We start from the raw sequence: 16,861 nt of genomic DNA, 5'->3' as shown, positions 1-16,861 counted from the left end.
TCAGCTATGGATAAGAGCTGGCGTGAAAGGGCTGAATTGCTGAATGCACTCAGCAGCCAGGCCAGCGTGCTTGAGCTTGCACGAGGTCTGCTTCCCTAACCACTGCCAAAGACACCGCCATCTGCAAAGGGTCTATAGGAACTTTTGCCCCCTAAAGTACATTGTTCTTAGATTATAGTTTATTTATGCAAATACCTGTCTGTTAAACTGTATCAGGATTGACATGTACAATGGTTCTTTGGAATCCTCTCCACAAAAGTAAATATTCCTTATCCACTTGACATAAACTTGGAACAAAATGCCTGTCCACCTGAGTGTAATTTATTTTCTGTGCAATGGGAATATCCCTTCAAAAATACCCAACCTCACCTCTGTCTCTAAGCCAACTCTGTAGGTAAACTCACTGCCTTCCCCACTACGTGGGACCTGACTCCCAGGGGTGTAAATCTCCCTGGCAATGCAGGATATGACTCCGGGGGATGAACCTGGACCCAGCATCAAGGCATTGAGAACATCTTCTTGACCAAAAGGGGGAAAGGAAAAGAAAGTTTCAGTGGCTGAGAGATTTCAAATGGAGTCAAGAGGTCATTCTGGAGGTTATATTCTTCTGCATTATATAGATATCCCTTTTTGGTTTTTAGTGTATCGGAATAGCTAGGAGAAAATACCTGAAACTGTTGACCTTGATTCTTGAAGAGGATTGTATAACTATGAAGCTTACATAGTGTGACCATATGATTGTGAAAACCTTGTGGCTCATGCTCTCTTTATCCAGCGTATGGACAAATGAGTAGAAAAATGGGGACAAAAATTAAATGAATAATAGGGAGGTTGGGGGGATGGGATGTTTTGGGTGTTCTTTTATACTTTAATTTTTATTCTTTTTTTTGGCGTAATGAAAATGTTCAAATATTGTGATGACTGCACAACTGTATGATGGTACTGTGAACATCTGTACACTTTGGATGATTTATGGTATGCGACTATATCTCAATAAAATTGGAATTTAAAAAAAAAGAAAAAAATACCCCATCTCAAACTGTTCCAGTGTGCCCAAGCCATAAATAGTTTCCATTGTAAATAAATAAATTAGTATCAAAGTTCTTTATTCTTTGGTTTTTACAATGTCACACCTGAATAAGCCATTTTAAGGTATTCAAATGGGGAAACTATCCGCCAAAGGTTGAGACAACCACAGGTAAGCTTAATCCAGAAAAGGAAAGTCTCTTACAGGCATCAATCATAGGAAAGAGCTACTGATCGGTGAGTGGCTGGAGAGGAGACGTGGAAACCCGGTTGGAATCCTCTCTTGCTGACCAGAAAGAGACCATTCTGGGGGATTCGTGCTTTGAAGGTACCCCTATTTGATCCTGTCTCTCCCAGCTGGTCTAGGGGACATGGGCAAGAGGAACTTCAAATTGTGTGGAAAAAAGTTACTTCTGTGCCTAAGACATATAAGACAGAGGAGCAGAGAACATGTTCCAAGAAACAGCTAGAGAAGTGTCCCCCCTGCAAGTTTTAATCCTCAGAAGACGGGTGAGCAAGGAGACCTCTAGCGAGCTACAAACCCCAGTAAAGTGGCACCACACCCAGCTCAGAAAACTCCTGACCTCAGCAAGAGAAAGATCTTGGCAGAACTCTGTGAGTGAAATGTGTGCTCCAGAAAGGTGAGGGTAGATTGAAGAGGGTGAGAGAGAGCAGTGAGGATTGCCTGGTAATGATAATGAATGATGCACCATTACAGAAAACGATGATGGAGGCGAAATATCCTGTTGGCCTAATAAGCCCTCTGGCTGTGTGGGGGCCCTCTCCCCACCTCTGAGGCCCCAGCTGTGCTTTCTCAGGTGGACAGCCTGGGAGGCAGGTTGAGCACTGGGGGAAGGTGCAGGGCCTCACCTTCAGGATGGGAGCCAGGAAGACGGAGATCCCCGTCAGGATGAAGACAATGATGCCGGTCACTCTCTGTTCCCTGGCAGAGATGGGCACAGGTACGAGGTGAGCTGGGAGTTGTTGGATGGCCATTCCCAGCCCCTCCTGCCCACCCTGAGGGCTCCTGAGGGCTGTGTCCAAGGCCCTGGCCTCAGGGGCTTCTGTGTCAGGATCTCTGTCTTGTAGTTGCTTCCCAGAAGTAAACCCACTGTCCTGAGGGCAGCTCAGCTGACCCAGACAGGGAGCCCCTGATGGAGGCCTGGGCACTTTGTAGGGGTGCATGTGAGGCTATTCAGTGTCATGGCTGATAGCTGGCTGCTCAAGCCAGAAGGCGTTGGCTTGAATCCTGGCTCTGCCACCTACGAGTCATGTGGCAACAGGCAAGTACCCAGGTGTCATGAGCCACCTATCTCATGGGCTTGTTGTGAGAATTAAATGTGACTTAAAGTGCTTATTATCCTTGAGCCCCCTGTTGTGGGACATGCTAATGAGGATTCAGGACAGGTGGCCATGGGGTGGGAAGGGGGCCTGGCTGGCTCTCAGGGCTGGTATTGGGGGTCAAAGGGAAGGGATGCGTTTTCCCGAGTGCCCAGATGCAGCCACAGCCCAGGCTGGAGCTCAGGGCTCCGGAGAAGGATGCTCAGGCCCAGCCATCTGGGCTGGGGGCTCTGGGAGGGGACACTGATCAGGAGCCCTGCAGCCTGGGGGAGAAGCCTCTCTTGGGGGGTACCCCACATGGCAGTGCAGAGCAGCTCCTACAACAGCCACTTATGAGGTCAGTGTGTGTTGTGGACTCACTCTGCAGGCCCTAAGAGGTAGAAGACACACTTCTCTGCCTGAAACAGGTCAGGGGGCTGACCTGGGGTATGGAAGGAACCAAATGAAAGAGTAGAAGTGACAGGCCATGAGCCACGGCCAGGTTGTAGGGTGCCTCCAGGAGGCTTTCTGGAGGAATGGAGATTGAGCAGGACCTGATCCCCCAGGAGGGCTTTGGAGACAATGGGCATGGAGGGACTTGAGGAGAAGACAAGGTGGCAGGTTGGAAAGGGTCTTGGGTGGTCTTATGAGGTGAGGGTGAGAGTCCACATGCTCCTATGTGCATGCGTGTGTGTGTGTGGCAGGGAGAGAGGGGCATGTCACCAGTGCTGCTTGGAGTCCACTAAGAAAAAAGCACCACTAAGAGCTGAATCTTCGTCCCCCTCTCCCCCACTCCCAACCCTGTGGTCCCTGGGCTGTCTGAGGATGACAAGAAAAGCTGGCCTGCCACCCCCAACCTGACTGGCTCTGGCCCCCAGGAGCCCCAGCCTTCCTACCTCACCCCCAGGAACTGGGGCTGCTCCCCGGGGGCACTGGTTTCCGTCTCCATCTTGAGGCTGTTGATGTGGGCGATGGAGATGACGGTGGCCGCCACATACCAGGGCAGCCCCATGAAGGAGCACAGGGCCATGAGGATGCCCACCCAGAACAGGTCCAGGTGGTAGCCGGCAGCCTTCTGCAGGGCGGTGGAGGGGACAGGGTGTCTGGGGAGCCCATGGGTGGGGCAGAAGCCTCCCCAGGGCAGCCGTCTTGTGGAATACGGTCAAGGGCTCCCCTTGCCTTCCAGTGGATGCCCTGGGGGGAGCGTCACCCTGAGGCGCCCGCTAGTGAGGGGTTCCAAGATGCATGTGCTTCACCCACCCCACAGGTGGCTTCAGCTGCACCTTGTCTGGAAGGGTGGGTGGGGGTGGGGGCACACAGGCGAGGAGGAGGGGGTTGTTCCGGCTCAGAGAGGTCCTTGGGGCGAAGGGCTCTCACCCGGTGGCCATGGTGTCTCTGCAGTTGCTGAGTGAAGGGCCCCAGCTGGGACAGACCCTAGACTTGGCACAGAGTCTTCTGGACTGGGGTGGGGGAGCCTGACCCTCCTCAGACCCAGGGGCTGGGAGGGAGTGGCAGGGCCCAGGAGGGCTGAGGAAGCTCTGGGTCCACACCCCATCAGGATCCGCTCAGACTCCCAGAGTCACTGCCAGGAGGCGCAGAGCCAGAGGGTCACTTAGGGAGAGGCAAGGGGCCTGCACCCAGGGCCCAACCCTGGGCTCCTCTGGACCCTTTGGCTTTCGGATCAAGTCACACTGGCCCTGCTGGCTTTACTTGCACCTAGAGGCTACATTCTCCCACGCCCCCTCCAACGCACACCAAGTAGAAATCTAGTCTGGATTCATGTTTTCCTTCACAAATGGCCCAAAATATTGACAGAAGCGTCATCTCCCTCCCCTGCTCCTCCTGACGTTCTGGGAAGACAGAGGCTTACCCGCAGCTTGTTCTCCTTCCTGTTGACGATGACGGCCGTGATCTGCTGGTCCATGAAGATCAGGATGGTCACCAGCAGGGCGGGCAGTATGCTGGCCGGGTACACCCACCATGGGTTCTTCCCAAAGGGGGCCACCACCCAGCCGCGGTCAGGCCGTGTGGGCTGAGCGGGAGCAAAGGAGAGGCGCCCTGTCCGCTCTCCCACGGCCGGGCCACTGACCGGCCCAGGGGCCCCTCGCCCTGCCCTTCCCGCCATCTCTCCCCTCGAAGCTATTAGGCACCTGCAACTTTAAAGAGACCAAGGAGGCAGGCCAGATGGGAAGGAGAAGGAACACAGGGGGTGTTTGCAGGATAGGGAAATAATTTGCTTCAGTAGTGCTGGGATTAGCTGGGAAGTAGGGAGATGAGGAGCCAGGCTGTGGCTGGAGAAAGAGCTGTAGCCCCTAATCAGAAAATAACAAAGCCGAAATGAGACCTATTAAGGAAGAAGAAAGAACTTCCATGGACCACCTTTCGCTTCTTCCTCTCCTCTGAGTCACCTGTCTGTGGAGCATTAGAATTGTCTGTAAAGCACTGAAGATTTCCATCAATTCAGACCTGCATTTTGAGAATAAGGTACTATCTGTGCAAGAACTGGGCTGAAGTTTATCTTTGGTTTCATTTAAGGGAAGGGGGAGCTTTAATTTTAATGACCAACACTAGTTGTATGAAACATAAGCTACTTCAGGTGAACCCTGAAATAATATCTCAAGGCTGCAAAGGCAGGGAGGGTGAGTTCTAGAACCTGGACCCCCCCACCCCAGTTTACATGGCGGGCACTCCCTGTGGGGACTTAGCTACAAGGAAATGGCTATGACTTCGGACTAACAGGTAGTACCTGAGGCAGCAGTTCTCAAACTAAGGCCTGACTCAGAATCACCTGGAAGGCTGTAAAGCACAGACTGCTACTGGCCCCTCCCCCCACTAACCCCCCACCCCACCCCCACCCCACAGTTTGTGATTCCATAGGTTTGGGGTAAGGCTGAGAACTTGTGTTACTAACAAGTTCCCAGGGGATGATGTGATCCTGGTCCAGGGCCAGCTTAGAGCAGAAGAACCACTGCGCCAAGAGCTGGTTTTCAGCAGATCCCAGTTGGCCTGGCCTGTAGACCACCATCCGCCAGGGACTTGGAGGCCCCCAAGTGGAAGGAAGGGGATTCAGCAGGGTCAAAGGGTGGATCCCAGCACCTTCCCCATCTCAAGACCACAAAGCAAGATTTCATTGGGATCATGTCCCATTGTACCATTTCCAGGTTTTAGAAAGTTATTGGGGCTGTGGGGGGTGGGGTGGGGTACCCCTTCACTTCCCTCCCCTGCCCCTGTAGGTAGATCTGGGAGGACTGCACCCCTGGAAGCATACACAGAGGATCACTGAGGGCCCTTGGCTGAGAGGAGAAGAAAGCTTGATCAGTGCCGAGGGGAAAGGCCCTGCCACTGTTGGGCAGGCAGAGGGAGCTCACAGCACTGGGGTGAGGGGCAAACCTTGATGATGCTGGGCACGTGCAGCTTGGGGGTTTCCAGGCCGAAGCAGGCATCGATTCCACAGAAGAGCAGGATGGAGAAGATGATAGAGAAGTCAGCCACCAAAGCCCGGACCTGTGGAAAGGAGATGAGCAAGTGGGCAAAGCACCCACCCAGCTCAAGGCAGACCCAGTCCTAAGGCAGGAGAGAGGAGAATGGTTAAGAACTTGGTCTTTGAACTCAGCAGACCCTGGCTCTGCCTCTTGCTAACTGTGTGACCTTGGGGAAGCTGCATCACCTCTCTGAGCCTCTGTTTCCTCACCAGAAAGATGGAGATAATGATGGCACCTACCTGGTGGTTCTAAGTGAACTGTGACATATGAAGGGTGCTCAGCACACAGTGGCGGAAGTGGGAGTTGCTGTTATCCACATGGCCATGGGCATCCACTGCCAAAGGCATTTTTGGTAGGACAGACTTAACTGGGCCACCTATAAGGTGTTGTGAGGCAGAGAGTTGAACTCTGAAGGAAATTCTTACTCCTAAAAATGTGTGACAGATTGCTGTACTCCCACCTGGGCTAGGAGGGAGGCTCCCCCAATCCCACTGGGGACCCCTGGCTACTCTCGGATCTCCGTCCCTGCGATGGTTAGGTTCATGTGTCAACTTGGCCTGGTGATGGTGTCCAGGTGTCTGGTCAAGCAAGCACTGGCCTAACCATTACTGCAAGGACATTTGTGGCTGGTTAATAAACCAGAAGCCTGGTTTTGCGTGAGACACTTTTATAAAATCTTATATTTATAGATATCTCTTGTTGATTCTGTTTCCCTAGAGAACTTAACTAATACAGTCCCTAAAAGTCCTCAGACCTGTGCTCCCCTGTTTTCAGGAAGCCCTTCCTTGGCCAGGTTCTGGAACTCCCCTCCCAGCCATTTCTGACTCAGTGCCCTCCAGCCCTTTCACACCAGCTCACTCCCCAGAGATCTCAGGGCAGAGGAGGGTCTCCTGCTGTTCACCCTGCCACCTTTTAAAAATCCATTCAGAGATAGAAATTTCCAGAAAAACAACTGGGAAAGAAGTTAGGAACAGCAGGGGAGGTGATATAGCCAATTGAATTATTTTCCTGTATCCCCTACTACCCTTTACAATTGTTATTAAAATAATACATATATTTGATTAAAAACTGAAATCACATAAGAAGGCTTAAAGTGAAAAGCAAAGTTCCCCACCTCACCCTTTCTTGTTCCGGTCTACCTTCTAGGTACATCCACTTATGTTTGCTTGATTTCAGTTCGTTCCTCCGTGTTGTTAAATAATAAGCTTATACTTCTATACTTTGATTTACTAATTTAAGGCATAATCTATTGATAAGGATTCACCTTACTTACACCAAACCTGCTGCCCCTTCCTCACTCCCAATCTTGGATGGTTGTTTTCAAAATCCTTCTATGGGTTGCTTTTGTACTTTCAAATAATATAAACTTTGCTTTCTCTCTCCATTAACTTTTGTGGATATCGCTCATTCTCCATCATGCTCAGTACGGCCATTTGACTTTCCTCTTGAGGTGACCATTGAAATCTCTGGCACATTTTCTATTGGGTTGTCTGCTTTTCTCTTTATCATATATGACCTTTTGTGGCCATAGGTGTTTAAATATCTTCTATTCAGTGATTGACTTTCTTTGCAACAAGAACTTGGAAAACCTCCGTGGGCTGGTGTTGATGTGGTGTCATCCCAGTCAGTGGACTGGGATCTTCTTGGGGAGTCTCAGTGGGTACCTTCCTTCTGGTCTGTCCGTAGGTCCCCTCCTAACTGTAGGGCGAGCTTACCTTGGTAGGGAAATAGCGGCTGAATTTGAACTTCTTCAGGGTCAGGGTCATGGAGTATGTCCCAAAGAAAAGGATGAAGGACATGAGTGCGAGGTCTGGGATGAACTGGCAGGAATTCCCGAGCAGACGCCCACCATAGTTCAGACACTCCTTCTTGCTCAGCAGGGACCAGTCCAACGCTGTGAGGTTAAGGGGGTTGTACTTGGGGACCAAGCACAGGAGAGAAAGGGTCAGGGCCTCCCTGGCGGGTTGGGGGTGTCCAAGCCCAGCCTCCCCGCTTGCAGTTCCAGGCAGCCCACACCCCCCACCGCCCTCTGAGATGCCCCAGCCCTCCTGTCCCACAGTGGTGCCCTCAGCAACTTGGAGGTGTTCCTGGGGACAGGCTCGTTCAAGGAATGACAAGCAGGTGGCTCCCTGGGAAGATTAGGAGCCGATGTGTTTCCTCGTCATGTTCTAGGATGCATTGCTTTGTTGACAAAGAGGAAAAGCTCAGAGCGTGGGATGTCCTCTCCCTTAGCAGCCCTGGCTCCCATCACAGTCCTATAGCCCCTCCTTCCCAGTGCGTCTGACATTTATTCTTTCCCTTCCTTCTCTGACCCTCTGGTGCTCCCACCCTTTACAGGTCTCTCTGGGTCCCTTCAGTCGCTTTCCCCCTGGTCTCCTAGATGCCTCAAATCCAGGGCATACAAAACAAACTATAGATACACACACATGCACACACACATACATACTTATATTTATATTATATACATATTCCTAAGTGTCATAAAAGGAGGAATAAAAGGAAAGTAATTTATAATAGCATTTAACATATATTTTAAAGCTTGATGTGTAAATATTCAGGAACTGCTACGTAAAGAAGTATTCAGATGACTGTAACTTGTGATAATGAATAAACAAGATTAGAGAAGTGTGGAAATTTGTTATAATAACGGTCCCCAGTGAATCATGCCTCTGTGTCCACGTTCCTTTACACTGTAACAGTGGTGGCTCACCCATCAAAAGGTGGAGTCTATTTCTCCACCCTTTGGATCTGGGCTGGCCCTTAACTGGCTTAGACCAACAGAATGAGGAAGAAGTAAATGAGCAAGTTCTGGAGTCAAGGTCTCCAGAGGCCTTGCAGCTTCTGCTCGTAGCTTCTTGGAAGCCCAGGACTACCAGGCTATGAAGAGGCCCAGTATGCAAAATCCATGTGGAGAGAGATCCCAGGCCCCTGCAGACCTGCCAGCTGAATACAGCCACAGACTGAGCCCCGGTGAGCCCAGCGGCATAACAGCCAGCCAACTCACAGAAGCATGAGAGTCATAATTGCTGCTGCCTTAACCCACTAGGTTTTGGGATGGTTTGTTATGCAGCAATAAGTAAGGAGGTCAGAAACCATTCTTTATAGTATGCACCTATCTTACATAGGAATTTCTTGCATTTCTGGCTTCCACCTACTGAGTGTCAGCTGCACCCCTCAATCACTGAAGCAATTAAAAGTGCCCCCTGGATTGTGGCATTCCTCTACAACTCCCATCATCTGGCCCAACATCTCCTTCTTACCTCATCTCTTGTCACTGTTTGGTCCCCCATCCCTACCCATCTCAGCAAACTAGTTCACTTATTGTCTTCTAAACAGGTTTTGCTCTTTTGCCCTTTTTTTGTTTACTCTGTTCCCTCGGCCTGGAATGCATTTCTCTCTACTGAACCAACTTCTCACCAACCTTGAAGACTGGATCACATTCCACCTTCTCTGTGAGGCTTTCCTGACCTCTCTAGCTTGCAGGAGTCTGTCTCTCCTGCCTCCAAGGTTGGAAGTCCTGACGGCCATATTTGATGCTTGGTACATCCTGCTTATGCTGCCCAACAGTTTTTCAGGTTCGTCTCCACAAGCACATTCAAATCAAGGTTGAGGGCAGGGCCCACGCCTGCTTCTTACGTCTTTTAGCCCTCACAGTGCACTCAGCACGTTGCACACTGAAGGTATTCAGGAGTGGGTGTTGACTGACTCTGCTCTTACCCCCCTCAAAACCAGATGTTTGAAAAACCTTAGATTAAGTTGCATAGGCACAGCAGTTAATTGCTGTGCAGGGGTCATTTAAGAGCAACTTCAGGGGCATGAAAATTCCAAAAGCCTCCCCTAGGCCTGCCTACTTTTGAAATTCCTCCTGTTAGAGCCAATTGGGCTGTGGGGCCACTTCCTGAAGGCCACCACTCACCCACTAGGGGAAAGGCAGACCAGATCCGGGGCCCTGGGGACTCGAGGGGCTACTGAGCACAAAGTACAGATCAGGTACAGCAAGGGGAGGGGCATGGATAAACTTTCTGGGGCTGGGGGAGTGGGAACTGTGGGTCCCAGGTGGAAAGAGAATGCAGAAGATAGAAAGATAAATGGGAAGCTTTCTTTACAGCTTTGTTTGGGCAGACCTATTTACCTTCCTTCACCTCTACCTCCCCTTCATTTGTATATATTTATATAGATCATATCATATTTATGCACATGAATTTAACAGAATAAGGTTTGTTGTGACAATGGGATTTTTAGAGCACAGACCTAAAAGCAAGGTATGCTTTCACAAAGCTCTGCAGTTGACCTGTCGTGCAGCTGGGTTGAGAGCAACTCTGCATGGGACCTCTGCAAGGCTGGGTGGCCACAACTGTTTCCTGGCTCCCTCACCCCAACAGAAGTACTTGAATGTCTGACATAAGAGAAGTCGACTCACCAGAGACGCATTGGTGTTTGGTGACAGTGGGGCTGAAGCATTGAACGTGGTTGCATTCGCTGCGGATGAGCAGAAGACATGGTCAGCTTTTATTGTGGGGGCAGCTCATCACAGCACACACACCCCCCACCCTGCCACCGAGTGGCTGAGACTGCCAGTGAGGGGCCCAGGCCACAGCTGTGATGGACCAGTGGGCCGGGCCGGGCTGGCTCCCACCTGCCTCTGAAGGACTAGTGTTGAAAACTGAAATAAGAATCCAGTACTAAGACAAAGTGCTGAGACAAGGGGGTCAATAATGTGCCTGGTGAATCCCTGTGGCCCCTGGCCCCATATCCATGCTGTTATCCTTAAAAACATTTTCAAAGAAACTACTCTTTGCCCCATGCTATGCAGAATTCTTACACACAGTGGCTTGTTGTGTCACCAAGTCCCCACAAAGTTTCCCCATTTTACAGATGAAGTAACTGAGGCACAGAGAGATTAAGTAACTTGCCCATTGCCCAAGTTCACACATGTCATACTTGGCAGAGCTACGTACATTGAGAGGGGACCTAACCACCCTCCTTTGGTTTCTGTGCAGAGCCTCCCACTCTGCCCTTTTCCTCTTGGTCTTGCCTCGCTTGTTTCCCGCTCAGAGGGAAGAGCCCATCCAAGGCCAGGCTCTTGGACGGTTGCCATTTGCCCTCCCTCGTTCCTGTGCTGCACGAGTGGAGGAGAAGGACCAGGTGCTCCTCACCGCCCTCCTCTGAGACCCAGCAATTCCAATGCAGCCAGTTTGGGGAGGGGGAGTGGGGGACCACCTTACTCTGTGAGCCGGTCTGGAATGCACTGTAAGCTCCGTTTGGCTCCTGCTGGCTGCCTTCAGGTAGTTAGGAACCCAGAGGGCAGAAGAGATTCTTGCAGCTTCCCCCACTCTTCAGCAAGCAGTCCACAAGGGCGCAATCTCAGGCTCCCTCTGTGTTGCTAAGTACGGCGACAGCTGGGGCTGCAGGTGGCCAAGGAGATCAGCCTTGAACCAAGGCAGCTTATTCTTAGAAGCTCTACAAACCCAGAGGTTTGTTACAAATGTTCTGAAGAAAGCTTTACTTATTAGAAATCAGGGACATCTGTTGCCTTTTTTCACTTAATTGACCAAAAGAACATGACAAACAACTAATGAAGGAGATGGAGAAGGTGGGGAAGAAGTCAGACTTAGAGCTACCTACTCGTCTAGAGAGCTCCCAGCTAATCCTTGAGCCTGGGGAGTTCAGACGCCATTCCACTACCAGCTTTTTCAGAACCAGACATTCCTTTGATGTCTTTTACCTGGGCTATCTATTCTTTTATATCACAAACTTTGTATGGTTTATCTGAAAGCCACTTTGAGATGAAGACAAAAGAAATAGAACAGGAAAAATTTCAGCAAGTGTCTGAGTATCAAATATTTTAAAATTCTAGTGTTCACAAAGTGGTACTCACTTGGGATTGAAAGCAGCCAAATTAGTGTGCAGCAGTGATAAACAGAATACAAACCAGTTACATTGGAACAAAATTAAATTTGAAAAGACAGTACTCCCACGTGGCCCATGGACTGGGAAACAAAACCCCTCTCAGTTACTTGTCCCCTCCCCAGTCTCCTAAATGTCTAGAACTTTCCTTTCCATATTTTCCTCATCAACTTGTCCTGGTTCCAGTTCAATTACTCTCTGTGAGGAAATTAAAATTGAATCTCACTTGGGTCAGTGGCTAACAATAGTTCAGTATTACTAATTAATAGTTCAATATAGCAGTGATTCTCAAACTTGAGCTTGTATCAGAATCACCTGGAGAGCTTGTTAATACACAGAATGCAGGCCCTACCATCAGTGTTTCTGATTCAGATCTAGGGTGGGGCCCAAGAATTTGCATTTCTAGTAAGTTCCCGGATGGTGCTGATGCTGGTGGTCCAGCAGTAACAATGAACCCCAAAGGAATGAGGCAACAGCAGGGACCTGGGCAAGCCCGAGGGGAAGCTGTTTGGAGGCAAGTGGCCTTCATTATGCCCCTTGAGTCCCACCCTATATATTGCTACATCCCCTGTTCCTAGGGTGCCCCTGGGCTTTGGTTTCTCCTATGGACAGATAGCCACAGCCCCACATCTGACCCCAGAAGTTATACTGTTTCTAAAAGAGCTCAAGGACATGTGCTTCTAAAAGTTGCATTTGTAGGAACATTGGTGTGCCAGTTTGAATGTATTATGTCCCCCAAAATGCCATTGTCTTCGACACAATCTTGGGTGGGCAGATGTATTAGTGCTGATTAGATTGTGATTCTTTGAGTGTTTCCATGGAGATGCGACCCACCCAACTGTAAGTGATAACTCTGATTAGATAATTTCCATGAAGGTGTGGCCCCGCCCATTCAGCGTGGGCCTTGATTAGTTTACTGGAGCAATATATGCTCAGACAGAAGGAGCGAGCTTGCTACAGCCAAGAGGGACACTTTGAAGAATGCACAGGAGCTGAGAGAGGAGATGCAGCTTGCAAGAGACATTTTGGAGACAGCCTTTGAAAGCAGACTTTCGCTCCAGAGAAGCTAAGAGAGGACAAACGTCCCAAGAGCAACTAAGTGTGACATTTTGGAGAGAAGCTGAAGTCTAGAGAGGAACGTCTTGGGAGAAAGCCATTTTGAAATCAGAACTCTGAAGCAGATGCCAGCCACGTGCCTTCGCAGCTAACAGAGGTTTTCTGGACAGCATTGGCCATCCTCCAGTGAAGGTTCCCCTTACCTTGGACACTTGATGGCTTTAAGACTGGAACTTTGTAACCAAATAAACCCCCTTTACAAAAGCCAATCCATTTCTGGTATTTTGCTTAACGGCAGCATTAGCAAACTGGAACAATTGGTGTACAATGCAATGAATCCACAGTGTAGAGGGTGAAAGCAGCAAATGCGAGTGCCCTGATGGGGTTCAGCCTACAGAGGCGACATTTGTTCTGGGGAAGGAATGAAAAGGGCTGGCAGGTAGGATCTTCTCTGATGTCACGGGATGGCAATGTGTCCTGGCTCAGGACAAAGAATAGTTACACCTATTATTGGGTTTTAAAATGGAATAACTCAAAATTGATGATAGAAAAGAAAGGATTAGGAAAAAAATTGTCTAGACTTCTTTACACAGTCAGCACAGTGACACAGGGAGAGGGGGCACAACCAGACTTAATGTCCTCGAGGGCAGGACGCCTTCATCTTCCACAAGGCCCAAAGTAGGGTGCGGAATAATCGTGTAGCAAATATTTTTGATTGACTTATGATTAATTTTTGATTGACAGGATGTACTAATGGGCTGAACAACCCAATATCTACTTATTTCCTCCAACCCAATCAGGGGATAGATTTGAAAACCTCACAAATCCCATGCAATTGGCAGGGCCAGCATTGAAATCCCTCTATTTCAGCTAGGGAAACTGAGGTTCGTGTGACCCAAGCAGTCTTAGGACCTCAGGTTGCTCCCTCTGAGCCCAGTCTTGCAGTGCTTGGAGATGTGTGGATGGATCTCTGGCTCCTGCTCTGTAGGCAACCTGGGCACTGTAGCCACATCCTGCTGAAGGCTCTCAGGGGTGTGATTATGAAGGTGAGGGAGGCCAGGGGCTCAGACTCTATGGGAAGTTCCTGCTTTATGCCCTAACTCTATAAATGGCATGTTTTTGGCCAGAAGGAACTCCTCAGCAATGGCACTGAGTACCATCAGTTTGACCAGATGGTTGATTCAGTCTCCTACCCAATGTGGGAATCCTTTTTATAACACCCTGACAGATGGACACCCAGTTAGTGTCCAGATAACTCTACCCAAGGGGGCTGATGCCTCCCATGGTGGCAGCTCCCAGCACGGTAAGTTTTTCCAGCTAGCATCTGGCTCCCTGGAGCGTCTGCCCCTCAGTCCTCATTCTGCACCCTGTAGTTGCAAAGTTGAATCTGGCCCCTCTGTGACCTGACAGTTCTCCCCATACCTCTCGTATTCCCAAATGGATGAATAAACCCCAGGTTCTCCAACTGTCCTTTGAATGACGTGGTGGCCAGACCCTTGTCCTTGGCCAGGTTCCCATTTGTCAGAATGTTCACCCCTGTGATGTGGTCTTAGCTGGGTGAATACAATGGCAGGAGGGTGTCAGACAGAACTCCTGGTGTCATGCACTCCTGGGGTTGGGAGGGACCTTAGGCCTTGTCAGGCCTCCCTCTGGCCTGGAGCAGGAACCCCTGGGCAACATCCCTGACAGAAGCAGCCTCCACATCACCCCCCACACAGAGGCAAAGCATCCCTTCCTCTCTTCCTGGGGTCTCCCCGCTCTCTCCTGATTATAACTCTGGGTGCTAGCACTGTGACCCTTATTAGAGCTACTGTTCTCTTGATTTCCTTCCAAAAACAAGGTTCAAGGCCCTGCATTTGCTCCTTTGGGACAGTGAGGCTTTGGTTGCACAGCCCCTCTCAAGCAGGCTTACTCTCCTGCATTTAAGTAAAGAGCTGTGGGTGGCTGGGTGGGAGCTCCAGGGCATGTTGGGGGTTACCGGTCACCTGTGTCAGGAGCAACACACTCGCATTTGTAGGTGGTGATGGAGTCAGGCTTGAAGTCCACGTTGATGGGGTAGTACTGGAAGGCGCCGATCATCTTCTTGATGGCATCGTAGATGAAGATGAAGCTGATGAGGGTGGAGAAGCCCTCCTCGGTGAAGCGGGTGATGTACTTGATGATGAAGCTGGCATCTGTGGCTACCAGGATGAGGCACTGGACGGCTGAGTGGAGGCCAATCCAGAGGCGGAACTCCATGTAGTCCAGGCCATTGCCTCTGGAAGGCAGAGGGAAGGCAAGGGGCCTCCAGCCCAGGGCTTCCAGCTGCACTCAGCAACCCAGCCCACCCCAAGTGAATTCTCAAGTAGAGTTGTCTGGTCTTTAAGAATTCTGGGAAAGGATCTTTGGGGGTGGCAGGATGGGGCCAAGACCCCTCAGTGCTCATGTTTGGTAAAGAACACCAAGAGTGAATGAAAAACAGAGAAGTTTGGAATGTCAGAGTTGGAGTGGATCTTAGAAAATGTCTACTCCAAACCCTCATGGTGCAGAGGAAGCAAAGGAGCCTGGAGTGTGATGTGATCTGCCCAGGTCAGCGAGCAGCTGCTGACAGCCAGCCCAGCTTCCACTATATCACACTGACTTTCAGGTCATAACTGCTCACAAGCAGAGTGGTTTGAATTTTCTCCTCTTGTCCTGCCTGGATTCCACCCTATGGGTGGTGCTAATGTGCACTAAGATGGCTTAAAGGCAGGGAGCTGGAAGGAGCTAGGAGGGGCCACCTGGCAGCCCCTCCCATAGCTCAAGATGGCTTTTGGCTGTTCCCCTGCTTGGGCCGCAACCGACTGCTCTGGGCTCAGCCCCAAGTGTCAGGGCAGGCACTGGGGGCTCCAAGGGGACCTACTTGCTGAAGTCAAAGAGGAGCTTCTCAAAGATGAGGATGGGCCCCGTGCTGCTGAGGATGATGAGAGGCTGTCCCGAGAAGAGGCAGAACAAGGAGCCGGCCATGGCAGTGCCCAGGAAGCTCTCCATCACTCCCTGGGGATTCAAGGAGGTGTGAGGCTCTGGTGGAGGCAGGAAAAGAGGCCTCTCGGCACAGACTAGATGCCAGCTACCTTGTCAAGGGCCAAGGCCGCAGTACTCATTCTTTATTCTCAGGTTCCTATGTCTGCCTTTTTCAAGGGCCCTCTGCTCCTCAAATTCTCCTCTCTGTCTCCCACTCCACAGCCTCCCACTCCCGCCATCACCAGTGTCACTCTCTCTAGTTTCACTTGGATAAAGGTCCTGTGTGACTTCTTTTTGACACCCTGGGAACTAGAAAACAGGGCTGCCAATGGATGTGCTTGCCCCCATGTCCAGTCTACTCTCATTCCATCTGTCCATCCATCCACCCATTCATCCAAACATTCATTAGGTACTTATTAGGCTGTAGAGGTCAGTCCATTCATTCGCCACTCAAAAATCCATCAAGTACCTACTACTGTGCTAGGTATTGGGGACCCATCAGTGAACATGATAATGCACCCTCAGGCTAGTGGGAGATATAGGTAAGTAACCAGACAATTTCCATAGAGCAGGGTTTCTCAACCTTGGCACTATTTATGTTTCAGGCCAGACAATTCTTTGCTGCAGGAGCCGTCCTGTGCATTGTAGGATGTTTAGCAGCATCTTGGCCTCTACCACTAGATGACAATAGCACCCCCTCCCCCAGTTACAACAACCCAAACTGTCTCCAGCTGTTGCCCAATGTCTTTCGAGGACAGGGACAAAATTGCCCTGGTTGAGAACCCCTCCAAGGAGTGTGTCAAGCTGAGGTAGGTTCAAGGTGCCTTAGGAGCACACAGGAGGAGTGAAGGGGTAAGGGGTCCTCCATGAAAGTAGAAACGTGGAAGCTGAGACCCAAAGAATGAGTAGGGAATTGATCGGGAGAATAAGGTAAGTGGAACACTGAAAAAGAGCGTTCCAGAAAGAGGGAAAAACATGTACAAAGACAGGAGCTGAAGGAAGCAGGCATGTGAACAACTGACAGGTGATCAGGATGGATGGAAAACAGAGTGCAAGACAGTAGGTGAGTGGGGGCGGGAATGCTGCAG

At 50.3% G+C, this 16,861-nt stretch overlaps 1 protein-coding gene across 1 annotated transcript in view; it reads right to left on the bottom strand.

The window, feature by feature from the left end:
* The window catches only part of SLC4A5 (solute carrier family 4 member 5), a 101,674-nt gene that overhangs the window by 11,988 nt on the left and 72,825 nt on the right, over positions 1-16,861 (bottom strand). The window contains exons 14-21 of the mRNA XM_037807107.1: positions 15,673-15,806; positions 14,777-15,048; positions 10,249-10,307; positions 7,544-7,744; positions 5,737-5,850; positions 4,217-4,378; positions 3,243-3,421; positions 1,897-1,969 (exon numbers count right to left, since the gene is read on the bottom strand). Coding sequence (XP_037663035.1) covers positions 1,897-1,969; positions 3,243-3,421; positions 4,217-4,378; positions 5,737-5,850; positions 7,544-7,744; positions 10,249-10,307; positions 14,777-15,048; positions 15,673-15,806 — 1,194 coding nt within the window. The remainder of the gene's footprint in view (positions 1-1,896; positions 1,970-3,242; positions 3,422-4,216; positions 4,379-5,736; positions 5,851-7,543; positions 7,745-10,248; positions 10,308-14,776; positions 15,049-15,672; positions 15,807-16,861) is intronic.

Source organism: Choloepus didactylus, chromosome 17 (assembly GCF_015220235.1).
Source record: "Choloepus didactylus isolate mChoDid1 chromosome 17, mChoDid1.pri, whole genome shotgun sequence".
NCBI lineage: Eukaryota > Metazoa > Chordata > Mammalia > Pilosa > Megalonychidae > Choloepus > Choloepus didactylus.
The sequence above is the reverse complement of the archived record's forward strand: the minus strand, read 5'-3'. Positions and strand labels throughout refer to the sequence as shown.